This window comes from Silurus meridionalis, chromosome 4, assembly GCF_014805685.1.
Source record: "Silurus meridionalis isolate SWU-2019-XX chromosome 4, ASM1480568v1, whole genome shotgun sequence".
Taxonomy (NCBI): Eukaryota; Metazoa; Chordata; class Actinopteri; order Siluriformes; family Siluridae; genus Silurus; species Silurus meridionalis.
Window position 1 is genome coordinate 3,557,422 of NC_060887.1, and position 14,974 is coordinate 3,572,395.

At 38.9% G+C, this 14,974-nt stretch overlaps 1 protein-coding gene and 1 pseudogene across 1 annotated transcript in view; one reads left to right on the forward strand and one right to left on the reverse strand.

Moving 5' to 3' along the window:
- LOC124384578 (zinc finger protein 850-like) overlaps nt 1-14,974 on the reverse strand; it is a 1,373,244-nt gene that overhangs the window by 529,628 nt on the left and 828,642 nt on the right. The window contains exon 12 of the mRNA XM_046847550.1: nt 12,240-12,253. Coding sequence (XP_046703506.1) covers nt 12,240-12,253 — 14 coding nt within the window. The remainder of the gene's footprint in view (nt 1-12,239; nt 12,254-14,974) is intronic.
- The window catches only part of LOC124384668, a 920,651-nt pseudogene that overhangs the window by 519,826 nt on the left and 385,851 nt on the right, over nt 1-14,974 (forward strand).

Below are 14,974 nucleotides of genomic sequence, written 5' to 3' on the forward strand. Positions count from 1 at the left end.
ATGTCCTGTTCCCGCTGCTTTCGCTCAGAAGCCAAAGTAGCCTCCAGCTTTTGCACCATCTGTAGCAGAATGGCTTTCTCTTCTCTCTCTTCTGTTATCTTCTCTATCCTTGGATTAGAAAATGCATCCAAGTCTTTCACTACTTTCTCCATGTGTTCCAGCTTCTCCTTCATTTCAGCAATCTGCTTAGTTTTCTTCTTTCTTCTGGTTTGAAAAATTTCTCTAAACCTTCTGAAGAGCCCCATGTTTACGTCTCTTTATTCACATGCACAAACCTCGGAAATGAGAGAAACAGAGACGCGTTCTGACTTACATAGAAGTTGCCCTACTGTGATGTCACACCGAGATGCTCCGCCCTCTGGTCTCTCTCTCTCTCTCTCTCTCTCTCTCTCTCTCTCTCTCTGCTCTCTGAGGCCGGACCGGGGCTAGCTTAGCATGCTAACTTCAGCAGATATCTCTGTTACATAATACATAGAGGTTATTAATTAGCGTCATGTGACTGAGTGTCGTATGATAGTGGAAATAGTGGAAACCAGTGAACCGACTCTTCTGGACTTTATTATTTAACTCTTTTAAACTGAGTTACTTAAACTGATTCAAAGGATTTGAAATTACTGAACCAAATCTTTTTTTAACTGAATTGATCAAACCGAATTGAGTTATTGAAATAAATATATTGAATTTTAATTTTATTTAACTTTTTAACCTTTATTTTAATTTCATTTACTTTTTCCCAATTCTTCCAACATTTTATCATGTGGATTTTATTTCTTAGTTAAATTTAAATGAAGTCCAACATTTCACAATATTTAAGGTCAGTGTTCATGATGCCACCATGAGAAAAAAGACTGCAAAAATGGTCTACATGGCAAAATTCTAATTCTAAAAGCTGCTGAGCAAAAAGAACATAAAGACTCGTCTTCGTTTTGCCAGAAAACAAGACTTTTGGGAAAATACTCTGTGGACTGACGAGACAAAACATGCATTTTTTGGAAGGTGTGTCTCCGATTAAGTTTGGTGTAAAAGTAACACTGCATTTCAGAAAAAGAACATCATACTAACAGTGAAATATGGTGGTGGTAGTGTGATAGTCTGGGGCTGTTTTGAGACTTGCTGTGATAAATTAAACCATGGATTCAGGAAGGAAAATGTCCAAACATCTGTTTGTGACCTCGAGCTGAAGTGAACTTGGGTTTTGCAGCAGGACACTGATCCAAAACACATCAGCAAGTCCACCTCTGAATGGCTGAAAAAAAACAAAATGAAGACTTTGGAGTGGCCTAGTCAAAGTCCTGACCTGAATCCTATTGAGATGCTGTGACATGACCTTAAAAAGAAGGTTTATGCTCAAAAACCCTCCAATGTGTCTGAATTACAACAATTCTGCACAGATGAGTGGAGCATAATTCCTCCACAGCGCTGTAACAGACTCATCACAAGTTATCACAAACGCTTGATGGCAGTTGTTGCTGCTAAGGGCGGCCCATCCAGTTATTAGGTTTAGGGCAAACACTTTTCACACAGGGCATGTAGTTTTGGATTTTGTTTTTCCTTAATAATAAAAACCTTCATTTAAAAACTGCATGTTGTGTTCACTTGTGTTATCGTTTACTAAGTATATATATGTGTGTGTGTATAAACTGGAAAAAAAAGATTGTGAAATTAGACTTGCTAAACAGGGTGAGATAACTTCATTATAATCCATGTCTAGTTTAAGTTTTATCAGATGAAGGGTAACTTAGTGTGCAGCACTGCATTATTGTGTGGGTCAGGGGTCATTTGATCTGGTGTAGAATACCTGGGGGATTTGGGGGACATTTACATTTAACAATGTAAATTCCTGTGTTCACGTTTTCAAGGCCCAGTCTAAAAGGAGTAAGAGAAAATAAACCCTGTCAATTATACCATTTTATTATTATTATTACATTTGACTCTTCTGTTCCTCTCAATTTTGAAATAATGGCTACACCCCTGAATGTGTCAGTAATAACAATACAACTAATATTTCTACACATAACTACATCTTCTTCTTCTTCTTTTGGCTGCTCCCATTAGAAGATCATTCGTCTCCATACTACTCTGTCCTCTACAATCCACAAACTCACAATGCAACTGCTTCTGATCTCTATATTAATTCATCAACATTCTCAAAGCAAATAATGCATCTGTGGTGCTCTTCCTCAGCATGAAACTATTCTGTTGCTCACAGATGGTCACCTCTTCTCTCAGCCTGGCTTCACTACTCTTTCCCATAACTTCATGATGTGACTGATCAACTTAATTCCCCTGTAGTTACTGCAGGTCTGCACATCTCCCTTATTCTTAAAGATCAGTACCAGCACACTCCTTCTCCATTCCTCAGGCATCTTCTCACCTTCCAAAATCCTGTTAAACAATTTTGTTAAAAACTCCACTGCATCTCTCCTAAACATCTCCATGTCATCTGGTCCTACTGACTTTCCACTTCTCATTCTCTTAATCACTGCTCTCACTTCCTCCTTACTAATCCTATCCACTTCCTGCTTCCTCATCTCCACACCATCCAACCTTCTCTCTCTCATTTTCCTCATTCATCAGCTGCTCAAAATACTCCCTCCATCTTCTCAACACACTCTCCTCACTAGTCAACACATTTCCATCTCCATCCTTTATTGCTCTAACTTGCAGCACATCCTTCCCAGCTTTGTTCCTCTGCCTGGCCAATCGTTATAAATCCTTTTCTCCTTTCTTAGTGTCCAACTTCTCCTACACCTCCTCATATGCCTTTTCCTTGGCTTTTGCCACATCCCTCTTCACCTGCTGCTTTATCTTCTTGTACTCCTGCCTACTTTGTTTATCTCTTTTTTCATCCAAATCCTGTTTCTTCAATGTCTTTCTTCGCATGCTTTTCTGCACTTCCTCATTCCACCATGACATTTCTTTCCTTTGTTACTCTTTTCTTTGCTTCTCTTTCCAGATGTTACACCAAGTACCTCAGTAGTTGCCCAATCATCCAGCACCTCTTCACCACTGAGCGCCTGTCTGACCTTTTCCCAGAATCTCATACTACAGTCTTCTTCCTTTAGTTTCCACCATCTTATTCTTTTTTCTTTCCTCACTCTCCTCCTCTTATTTTTCACCTCCAAAACCATCCCACAGAACACCATCCGATGCTGTCTAGCTACACTGTCCCCTGCCAACACTTTACAGTCTCTAATCTCCTTCAGGTTGCATCTCCTACATAGAACACCTGTGTGCACCTTCCTCCACTCTAATATGTCACCTTATGATCCTCCTTCATCTTAAAATAAGTGTTCACCACTGCCATTTCCATCCTTTTAGCAAAATCTACCACCATCTGCCCTTCCACATTCCTCTCCTTCAGGCCATACCTGCCCATCACCTCTGTTCCCTTCACCTTCATGTCCATTAAAGTCTGCCCCAATCACCAATCTTTCATTCCTAGGTTCACCTTCTACCACTCCATTTAACTCATTTCAGAATTCTCCTTCACCTCACAGTCGACTTGTGGGGCATAGGCACTGATGACATTTATCATCACCCCTTCAACTTCCAGCTTCACCTTTATCACCCTATCAGAAACTCTCTCTTCACCACTACATTCTTACTGTACTCTTCCTTCAGAATCACCCCTACACCATTTCTCTTTCCATCCACACCATGATAGAACAGTTTAAACACCTCCAATGTTCCTGGACTTACTTCCTTTTCCACTTAATCTCCTGAACACACAACATATCTACCTTTCTCCTCTCCATCATATCAGCTCCCTCTCCCCCTTTACCAGTCATAGTACCAACATTTAAAGAACCCACCCAAACCTCCACTCTTCTCCACTTCTCCTTTCTCTGATGTCTCTGTAGACGTCTTTCTCCTCTCCATCATATCAGCTCCTCTCCCCTTTACCAGTCATAGTACCAACATTTAAAGAACCCACCCAAACCTCCACTCTTCTCCACTTCTCCTTTCTCTGATGTCTCTGTAGACGTCTTTCTCCTCTCCTTCTCCTCCTTCAGCCAACAGTAGCCCAATTTCCACCGGTACCCTGTTGGCTAACAAAAACAATACTTGCAGATCCTGTCAAATGAGTCACCTGTCCAAATCTAACTACACCTGATTTATAGAACCCAAAGGCACTTTTAAGAGCCACCATATCTCTCTCTCTCTCTCTCTCTCTCTCTCTCTCTCTCTCTCTCTAATTTTCTCTCCGTATAATTTTCTCTGTCTATTTCTCACAAACACTGTTAATCTCTCTCACTAATTATATTTCTATCCATCTTTCAAATTTTGTTGTAAACAGAGAAAACAATCCAAAACATTTCTTTTCAAAAATCCTTTGCATAATCACATTCCAAAAAAATAAATGTGATATTGATTATTATAATTACGAAAAACTAAAGAATTGGATTTTATAGTTAAAAGTTCTTTCATCTTGATACATTTGCATCCATTAATCCACAACTGATCCCTTTTCCTCACACTCAAAACAAAAATAGTTCAAACTGATGGTCATAACTTCGTATAGTTGAAATATAAAGCACAATTTGGTGTTGTGTTGAGAAAAGATGCCGATATCATTAAAAGAGAATCGGCGGCGGGTCCGCAATGAGTTTCAGCTGGTGTCTTCACCATAGCAACGGTCGATAGGGCTCATGGTAGCTACTGTAAGATTTACTGTTAGATTTCACACCAAACCGATGGAAAAAGTTTATTTCTCCAAATAGAAACAGCAAAATTAAGAAGCGATGGCCATAAAACAAATCTGCAGACATGTTAATTTACCGGGAGAATATATTTACTATATTTTGATTCGAAGCAACCACTGATGATGCTTTATAATTTCGAGTAGTTTACAGAATTAAAAAACATTAAAAACAAGAATAAAATCTCCTAATTAAATGTTGAGTAATAGTGCTTGAAGAATATTTAAAATACGAATAACAAATGAGGACAAACAACACATCTGCTTAACACACATAAGGTCTTGGGTTTAACTTCCAGTGGAACCATGCAGGTTGTAAACAAGAATGAGGTTTATATATTACTCACAAATTGTTACTCAATCCTGGAAATAAATAAAAAGTTTTGCATGTTTCTGCATTGTGCTTGTAACAGAAATGGAGAAAAAGCATTCCAAAATGAGAAGAAAAGGGCCAAGGGCAAGGCTCCACTGGGGCTCAAACCCAGGACCTTCTGCGTGTAAAGCAGTCATGATGACCACTACACTATGGAACCTGCTGCTGAGAAGGTTGATGTCCAATGTGCATAAATAAAAACATCTCTCTCAAAATCTCAGTGGCAAAATATTCAGAAAACTCACTGACTCAAATGTTCCCAGGTTTTGCCCAATAATAGTTTTAGCCATGCAAATGAGTTTATTACTGCTGCTGACATTACTGAGTAAAATGCCACTTCCTCAGAAACCACAGTAGGCTCATGACCACCGAGTGAAAGATCTCCAGCATCTTAATGCACTTAATGAGAAAGTGTTTAGAGAAAGTGTATGACAGGGTGGAGAGAGGAGTTGTGGTATTGTATGAGAAAGTCTGGTGTGTCAAAAAAGTATGTGAGGGTGGTGCAGTGTGACAGCAGTGAAGTGTTCAGTAGGAACAACAGACTGGTTTAAGGTGAAGGTTAGACTGCATCTAGGATTGGCTCTAAGCCCTTTCCTGTTTGCAGTGGTGATGGACAGGTTGAAGGACGAGGTCATACAGGAGTCTCTGTGGACTATAATGTTTGCGGATGATATTTGTGATTTGTGGTGAGAGTAGTGAGCAGGTTGAGAAGAGCCTAGAGAGGTGGAGGTATACGCTGGAGAGAAGAGGAATAAAAGTCAGTAGGAGTAAGACAGAGTACATGTGTGTGAAGGAGAGGAGGGCAGTGAATTGGTGCGGTTGCAGGGAGAAGAGGTGGAGAAGGTGGAGGAGTTCAGGTACCTGGGGTCAACAGTGCAAAGTAATGGAGAGTGTGTTAGAGAAGTGAAGGAAAGAGTACAGGCAGGGTGGAGCGGGTGGAGAAGAGTAACAGCAGGAGTGATTTGTGATAGAAGAGTATCTGTGAGAGTGAAAGGGAAAGTTTATAGGACTGTGGTGAGACCTGAGATGTTGTATGGATTAGAAACAATAGCATTTACTGAAAGACCGGAGGTGGAGCTGGAGGTAGCAGAGCTAAAGATGTTTAGATTTTCATTGGGATTGAAGATGATGAACAGGATCAGAAATGAGTTTTTTTAGAGGGACAGCGCATGTAGGACATTTTGGAGTCCAGGTGAGGGAGGCGAGATTGAGATGGTTTGGACATGTGCAGAGGAGAGACATGGGGTATATCAGTAGGAGAATGCTGAGGATGGAGCCGCCAGGAAGAAGGAAAAGAGGAAGACCAAAGAGGAGGTTTATGGATGTGGTGAGGGAAGACATTCAGGTGGTTGGGATGAAAGAGGCAGATGTAGAGGACAGAGGGGTATGGAGACTTATGGGAGAAGCCGAAAGAGGAAGAAGAAGAATTTGTAATACAGCACAAGCACATTATTACTGCATGATACAATAAAATCACATAAACATGTAATGGGATTATTGTGATCTTGTGATTTATTATCAATAGCAACAAATCCAATAACAAAGTTAAAATACCAAATAAAGAAAGAAACTAAGTTCAGAATCCAGGATTGTGGTGTTAAAGTATTAGACTTTATGCAGTAAAAATAAATCCAGGCAGTTCCATGGAGGTTCCCAATAACACAGTCCACACACAGTCTTGATAAACCCTCTTCAGCTACATGTGTAACGCCCACATTCCTCATTATTATCTAAAAAGTAGCATGTAATTCTCTTATGGGCGCTTCATGACCCTCTGTCCCGTCCACAACTTCATCTCTTGGCTGTCTGTTCTTCTGACACATTTATTACTCTTGATAAATCAGCCTTCAAGAATAAGAGATGTTGTGCTCATTACTGCTTCATTACTGCTGATTCTAATCACACATTCAGCACTTCCTTATATACCGACCATAATCACAGTGTTAATGATCAGTGTAATTACTGTAAACATATAAATGCTGTGGTGACCCCCGTGTGTAATGCTGCATGATGGCACTGCTGGATTTGTAAGATTTGATTGGTGAATACGGGTGCAGTCTTTAAAATACTCGATTGTGTGGGTTTTGGAAGAATAAAATCATTCAGGAGTCTCCTGCAAAATGGTTTTAATTTTTTTTAAATAATAAAATGACTAAAACACTAGACTACTAGAGCACACTGAGGCAAAATGTCTAAAGTGCAAGACAGAGGAGAATCGCTGAGTGCTACAGAAATTACTGCATTATTAAAGAAAGGAACATACAAGTAAAAACCTTGGCGTCTCTGAGAAATGAGAAATATGAAAGGAATAACGGCATAAGGAAGAAACCTTGAGAGGAACCAGACTCAAGAGGGAACCCGTCCTCATCTGGGTTTCACTGAATGTCCATTTATTACAGCTAAATGATGTTGAGGTGAAGTGATGATCAGATACAAACTGTAGTCCTGAGTCAGTGTAGCAGACTGTTAACATAAACTACAGTCCAAATCCCAACCCTCAAAACTCCTGTTCTTACTCTGTTTTGTTTCTGCGTGGACTATTTCAGCCTGGTGGTCATACGTTTTTGGACATAGGTGCTCCCAATAAAGTGTTTGTAATACATGAACACAATTAGTATCATTGTACACACAGTAACATGGTCATTTTTTAAACATATGCACAGAGTCGTTAAAGACTCCTAATATAAATAATACAAAATTACTGTAACATATAAATATCGAAAAATGGCCCTGAATCCTGTATGTACTGTAGATGTTTTGTTTGAAGTGTTGTGATCATGAAGATGAAATCCTGCAGGTTATTTGGGTTTGTACTGAGTGATAGTTGTTTCATAAACACCTTCTTATAAAATCCAACTCAAATGTTAAATAAAAATTCACTCTAAATATGTAATCAGCGGCGTCTCACCATCACATTCCACTACGGGAGCGCAGGAGGAGGAGATGCCCGACTGCATGGAATACAGGAGAACATCAAATCCCCTGGATGTCTCAGGTGGAAGACTTTTATACCACCCGGAAAATGTGTGTAAGATTATCAGGGTGTGTGGTGTTTTGCACAATGTGGCACTGAGGACCAGTTTCCCTCTCCCTCCTGACCTCCCTCCCCTCAGCATTATGACCCCGAGCCACAGCCCCCTGCCCCACAAGAGGGATATAAACTAAGTGGAAGAATCCATGAGGAGGTCATACGGCGTTTGTAAGGAAGACAAAAATCATGGTTGTTAATAGTGTTTATTGTGAATCTTTGTAGTAAAAGATTAAAATCAAGATTTAAAAAAAGATAAAAAAAAAAGATTTGAAAAGACAGAAATAAAAAATGATCAAAAGACGAGACGATCTACAAGATACAATAGCTTTACACTCAGCTTTATACTATTGACTATAAGTGTAAAACTATCATAAATAGCCATAAGAGAAACAGAAAGAGGAAAAAGGCATGTTCAGACTCTCTGTTTCTCTTGTCGTCTTCTTTTTTTTCTATTTCTCCTTTTCTTTTGAATGTTTTCTTGTCTCAGCTGAGCAACAATTTCCTCCCATCGCTCTCGGACTCTCATATAATGATCTGTTTTATTCTCTGAAGTCTTCTTCTCTTTCTCACAGTGATTCTGAGTATCCTGGAGCTCCATGGTGGTCTGTTCCAAAGTGACCTCAAGCTGAGCAACATGTTCCTCCACTTTCTTTTGTTCAATTGTCCAGCTCTCTCTCTCACATTCTACAGTTTTCTCCAGTTCCTTATAGTTTTGTAGTAAAACTGGAGCTCTATGGTGGTCCGTTTCAAAGTGGCCTCAAGCTGAGCAACACGTTCCTCCAGTCGCTCTTTGTCTCTGATCAAATGATCTCTCTCCTGCTCTGCACTATTTTTACTTTCTCACAGTGATTCTGAGTATCCTGGAGCTCCATGGTGGTCTGTTCCAAAGTGACCTCAAGCTGAGCAACATGTTCCTCCACTTTCTTTTGTTCTCTCACCCAGCTCTCTCTCACATTCTACAGTTTTCTCCAGTTCCTCATGGATTTTCAGGAAGACTGGAGCTCCATGGTGGTCTGTTCCAAAGTGACCTCAAGTTGAACAACATGTTCCTCCACTTTCTTTTGTTCTCTTGTCCAGCTCTCTCTCTCACAGTCTACAGTTTGCTCCAGTTCCTCATGGATTTTCAGGAAGACTGGAGCTTCATGGTGGTCTGATCCAAAATAAACTCAAGCTGAGCAACATGTTCCTCCACTTTCTTTTGTTCTCTCACCCAGCTCTCTCTCTCAAATTCTACAGTTTTCTCCAGTTCCTCATGGATTTTCAGGAAGACTGGAGCTCCATGGTGGTCCGTTTCAAAGTGGCCTCAAGCTGAGCAACATGTTCTTCCACTTTCTTTTGTTCAATTGTCCAGCTCTCTCTCACATTCTACAGTTTTCTCCAGTTCCTTATAGTTTTGTAGTAAAACTGGAGCTCTATGGTGGTCCGTTCTAAAGTGACCTCAAGCTGAGCAACATGTTCCTCCAGTTGTTCTTTTCTATCAACCAGCTCTGGAGATGTCTCTCATTTCTCTCAACAACTTCCTCATCTTCCTCTTCAACAAGCTTTTTATATTTTATTTGTCTCCAGCTTTGAAATATTTCTTTAAATCTTCTGAAGAGCTCCATGTTTATGCCTCTTTACTCACAAGCAAAAACTTTGGAAATGAGAGAAACAGAGACGCGTTTCCAATTATAGACGTTGCCTTACTGTGACATCACAGGAGATGCCCGCCCTCCTCTGTGACGTAACCCGTCTCTTTAACCTGACACTATGCGCATGCGCACATTACAGAGGTAAAGAGCGGATAAAATATCATGTCTTCAAAGCTTTTCTGTTGTTCCTGAGAGAAGAGCGATATTACAGTCATAAATAAGATAAAACGGCTGTAAACTGTGTATAAAGCGAGTGAATCCGAGTTGAGAACCGGAAGTTGACCGGAGTGACTCTATGAATGTTGCAGAATCATAAATGACCAGTAGGTGGCAGTGTGATGTGTATTAGAGCTCACTGTCACAGCAGGTAATTAGAAGTAGTGGAGCTCTAATGACGTCATTAATAGCGAGGACAAGACACACAGCAGTTTGGGATTCTTTTATTGACTTTATTGATTAATTGATTTGGAGTATGATTGTGTTTCTGATCAAAGTAAGTTCATGTGTATGGAGTAAAACAACCTGTACATTTCTCACTTCCAGACAGTATTATGAGATGTTCATCTGCTGGAAGTTCATGTTTAATGCTGCATGTTTTATAGGATTTATGAGCTGAAATAAATGTTTTACTTTTAAATGTTTTCTTTTAACCAACTGGTGCATTTTATCTTTATGCTTCAGATGAGTTTTATAAAAACACATTTTACTACTTATTAAAAATAAAACGTCATTCTGAGTGAAACCAATTGTTTATTAAATGCATTATTCACTAAATAAACATCAATGAAAACTGGATGATTTGTTTTTATTGAATGTAAAAATATTAATTTGAGGATAATTGAACTTAATGAATGGAATAGTTTTGGATTAAATGAAGACTTTACTGAACTAAACAGCACTGAATTCTCCTTTAAATGAACTTAAGTTTACTGAACTAAATACTGTTACTTATATGAAAATAAACCCGGTTTCTTGAACCCTGTTCAGTTTCAGCCCCACTTTTGGGCCTCACAGCTGAAAATGACCTTCCTGACTTTCAATGGTAAAAGTTCCTGACAACAGTGTGCTACATACACAATTTACATCTCTTTTAAAAGAACACACTTTGGGCTTTACATCATCCAAAGATGCTGAAGTTCCTTAGAAAAAAATGTGTACGTCATAAAAATTTTTTTATTATCATTTATAAATACATGAATAGTAGCAGTAAGGGATTAGGAGAGCAGAACAATTCGGCTGCATTCATCTTGAAAATGCAAACTATTCTCCATGTGTCACAGAGGGCAACATAGAAAATCATCCAGCATATTGTTTTTTACTGTCAGAACCTTTTGTGAGAGAATCTGTATTCAATACACTGAAAAAAAAAAAATAAATCTCCACATACTGATCAACTTGTAAGTGAAGTTGTACAGCCAGTGTCAGATAGTCCGTGACATCTGAGGGGCAACAGCTAAATGGAGAAAATCCTATTATGAGGAAAATTTTCCATTAGTTAAACCTGTAGAGAACATTAGTGAGTCATCACAGTCTACCTTTATGTATGTGCCAATTATCTCATCTTTGCAGTTGTTGCTTAAAAAACAAGATGTACTTGAGAAAGTTCTAACAACCACTTCACAGTCACCTGGACAGTATTCATCATACAGCGATGCCTCATACCACCAGAAACATTTGCTATTATCAGTTGAGGGTCAGAAATTAGCAATAATTCTTTATATTGATGATTTGAAATTGCAAATCATCTGGGGACATACAAAACAATACACACAGTCTGTGCGGTTTATTAGATATTAGCTAACCTGCTAGTAAAATATCATTCTGTCCTCCACTCTAATCAGTGTGACAGTTTGGATATGAAAAGGTAAAACTTAAAAACACTAAAAGCAGTGGGTATTTACATTGAAACATCTGGTGACTGTCTAAAAGGCACAGTTTATTCTGTTGTAGCTGATAACCCTGCTGCTCATGGGCTAGCCGGTTTCAGTCAGAGTTTCAGATCAAATTATTTCTCCAGATTTTGTCTCGCCATTCAAACAGAAATGCAAAACTCATCTGCAATTGCTGGTAGTTTAAAAACGTGAACAAAAGATCAGCATGATCAACTTGTTGAAAAATACAAAACAATGAGAGTGATTGTAATTATGGTGTAAAACACAGTTGTGTTCTGTCTGATCATCTATCCTATTAGCACCCTGTCACAGGATTTCCACCTGATATCTTACATGACCTGCTGGAAGACATTGTTCCTGTGGAGTTGGCACATTGTTTAAAAGGTTTGATTACGGTTTAATTCCCTTCCAGCACTCAGATAAGGTTGACCGTCCTCACGCAGTTCCACAAAATGTTGTCCATGGTGGAACAATTGTAGGGAATGAGTATAAGAACCACACTCTTCTTAGACTGCTGCCTGTTCTTATTGGGTCCAAAATCCCATAAGGTGATAGATTTTGGGAAGTACTAATGGATTTGGAAGATAGTAGAACTTGCTGTGTCTCATACTTTCACATATGAAACTATTCAGTACATGGCTTGTAACATTTCAGATCAAAGGCAGCTACTTCAAGTAGTCTTGCCCAGCTTACGATTACGACCAAAGCATCATTATATTGAGCATTATCCCGTCTCATAAAGTGCTTTGGTCCTTTGGTGCATCTCGGGACAATGTGATTTGAGGGGAAGCATAACGTGTTAAAAAATCTTTTCATAATACTCATAACTACAAAAATGTAGTGATAAAAACTGGTGTTCGTGGTGCCTTCCCTGAGTTTAAAGAGATCAAAAACACATTACTCATTAAAGACAATATCTACTTTTTACTCAAAGACTATAAAACATTGTATGTTGAGCATTTAAGATCATATGAGCTCATAGAATATACAAACAAAGGTCATACAGTGAAATTTGTGTTTTAGCTAATAGACCAAAATCCATTATTCACCTATAAAATATCAGCATTTTATTCCAGTGTCTGAATGAAAAAGCAGAACCATAACAAACTCTATATATGAGCATCTTTTTGGAAACTTTAGTAATCACCTTCCTGGACACAAAGGTCAACATAGTGATAGGTAATGTGTATTTCACATTGATTTATACACATTGGTGTGTGTTGTGAGGATTATTTGGTTTGTATATATTATTTCAATGTACGAGTACATTCTTACATATGCAAAGTGTTTTAAAAGTTTACATTAAGTTGACCTTAAAGGAATCTTGTGATATGTTTAAGTTCTTTCCTGATCGAAGCTGACCGATTCCTGCTGTTTATATTTAAATTCCCCAGAATGCCAAACATTTTTCTAAATGCTGTGGCTTATTTATCAGCTTTGTGCAATACTTTAACATGAGAACTGTGTATGCATTGATGAAAATGATGAGTAATTGAGAACCTGTGTTCTAACAATAAGGGCAACATACATATATTGATATCTAAGGGTCGTGTTACAGTTCTCCTCAATACAGTACAATTAAAGTGGCTGATTTACTGAAACTGAGGGTCATCCTAGATGATGACAACACTGAGAGGCTCTTCCAGTTTAGACGACTCAATGCTACTGTCTGATAGATTAGTAGATTCACCAGAGCACCTTAGCCTTTGGCCAGAGGTCTTTGTTGTTCCCCCATTCTCATATGAGTTTGAGTACACTCTAAGAGAAGGCAACGCTGCATTTTTGACAGAGGGAAAACTTTAAAGCTGACAAGGGATCAAAAACACAACATACTTGATGTGATGGCTGTTGAAATGTATAAGCATAAAGCCTATCCTAGTTCCAAACAGATTGGCAAGGCTGCAGAAACTCTACTATTCAAGCCCCCCTGTCTAAAAGTAAAGGTTCCACAACAGGTTATGAGGGTTGGAAGAACAAATCCAGAAGGTTTAGCATCCAGAGCCAACATCAGATGACCCAGAAGAGGGGAAATTAATTTCCTTCCCAGTTATCCCTGTGGACAGACTAAGGGCATTTTGGAAACCAAGAGGTTTAAGATGGTGGACCAGTTCAAGAAAGCTGTAGAAGGAAAAGACATGACTCTCATCCATCAGCATATGCAACACACCTTTCTCTCAGGCATGAAGAAATTTTAAATTCAGCTCCTTCAATTGCTGAACTAAAAGATAGATGTCCTGCACACTTTTGTGAAGCTCCAGTAAGTAAAAAAACTGTTACTAGGACCACATAGTGTCACTCGCCTTTGCAGCACTGCTTGAGCTAGAAAAAGTCTTAGTTTAATATGGATTGTTGATTTGTATGTCCTTTTGTTCCCAATGCAGCTTTACAGCTAATTTCACAGGATAACAAATCAAAATCTGCCATTTTCTTTCTATGCTGCTCTTGAAAATTATACACCTCAGTTTCTGAAACTGTATAAAAAGAGGAAAATCAGATATTTTGGTGAGAAGATGGAAGACCTTTTGATGGCATATGAAGAACATGTAAATATATTTTAAGTGCATTGCATTACATTAAAGTAAATGTAAACACTCAACCCTGAGATCTTTGTGCAATGTATTTGTTTCTGCAAAAAAGACATCAATGTATCCAGAACAGCAGCCCTGGCAGGCCTGTCGCGCCACATAAAATTTGTTTACTGTCGGTTTTTCGCCCACTCCTAGTTCATCATGTTGTGATTAGGTTTATCCGTTGATGCTTTGAGGGTGGGTAATGATGTTGATTTTGGACGATTTTTGTTTTTTGTTTTTTTTGTTTTCGATTTTGCACGATTTTTTTGCTTACATTTTTTGTCTCATTTAGATTTTTTGTCTACATTGAAACTAATAAACTTTACACAAGCTTAAATCTGTTACACGGCTTGTATCTAAACAGTAGCCTACCAAGAAAGTTATTGTTCACGGTCTTCCTCCTTCCTTTCACAACAATTTCTCTCGGGAGTTTATCTTTTGGCGTCGTCGTGCGTTTAAAAATCACCATCGGTGAAGCTTTTCTCCCGATGCCGTGCAGCTCAGAACACAGGTGAAGTGTATTTTTCATGCCCGGTTGTTTTCAGCGTGATGAATGATTCTCCTATCCTGTGGGTGGGTCGATTCAGTGGGAGCGTGAGGGATTTAATATAAAGAGTTTCATTGGTTCACATGAAACCATTTGGCAATTTCATTGGTCTGGTGTTATGGGGCTTAGTTTTTTGGCTTGAAGCTTGTGAAACCGGGAAAAACCCAGGAAAAATCCATAAATTAGCCGCTTCATTGTTTAACCTTCATGTTGGTCCCCCACTGATTA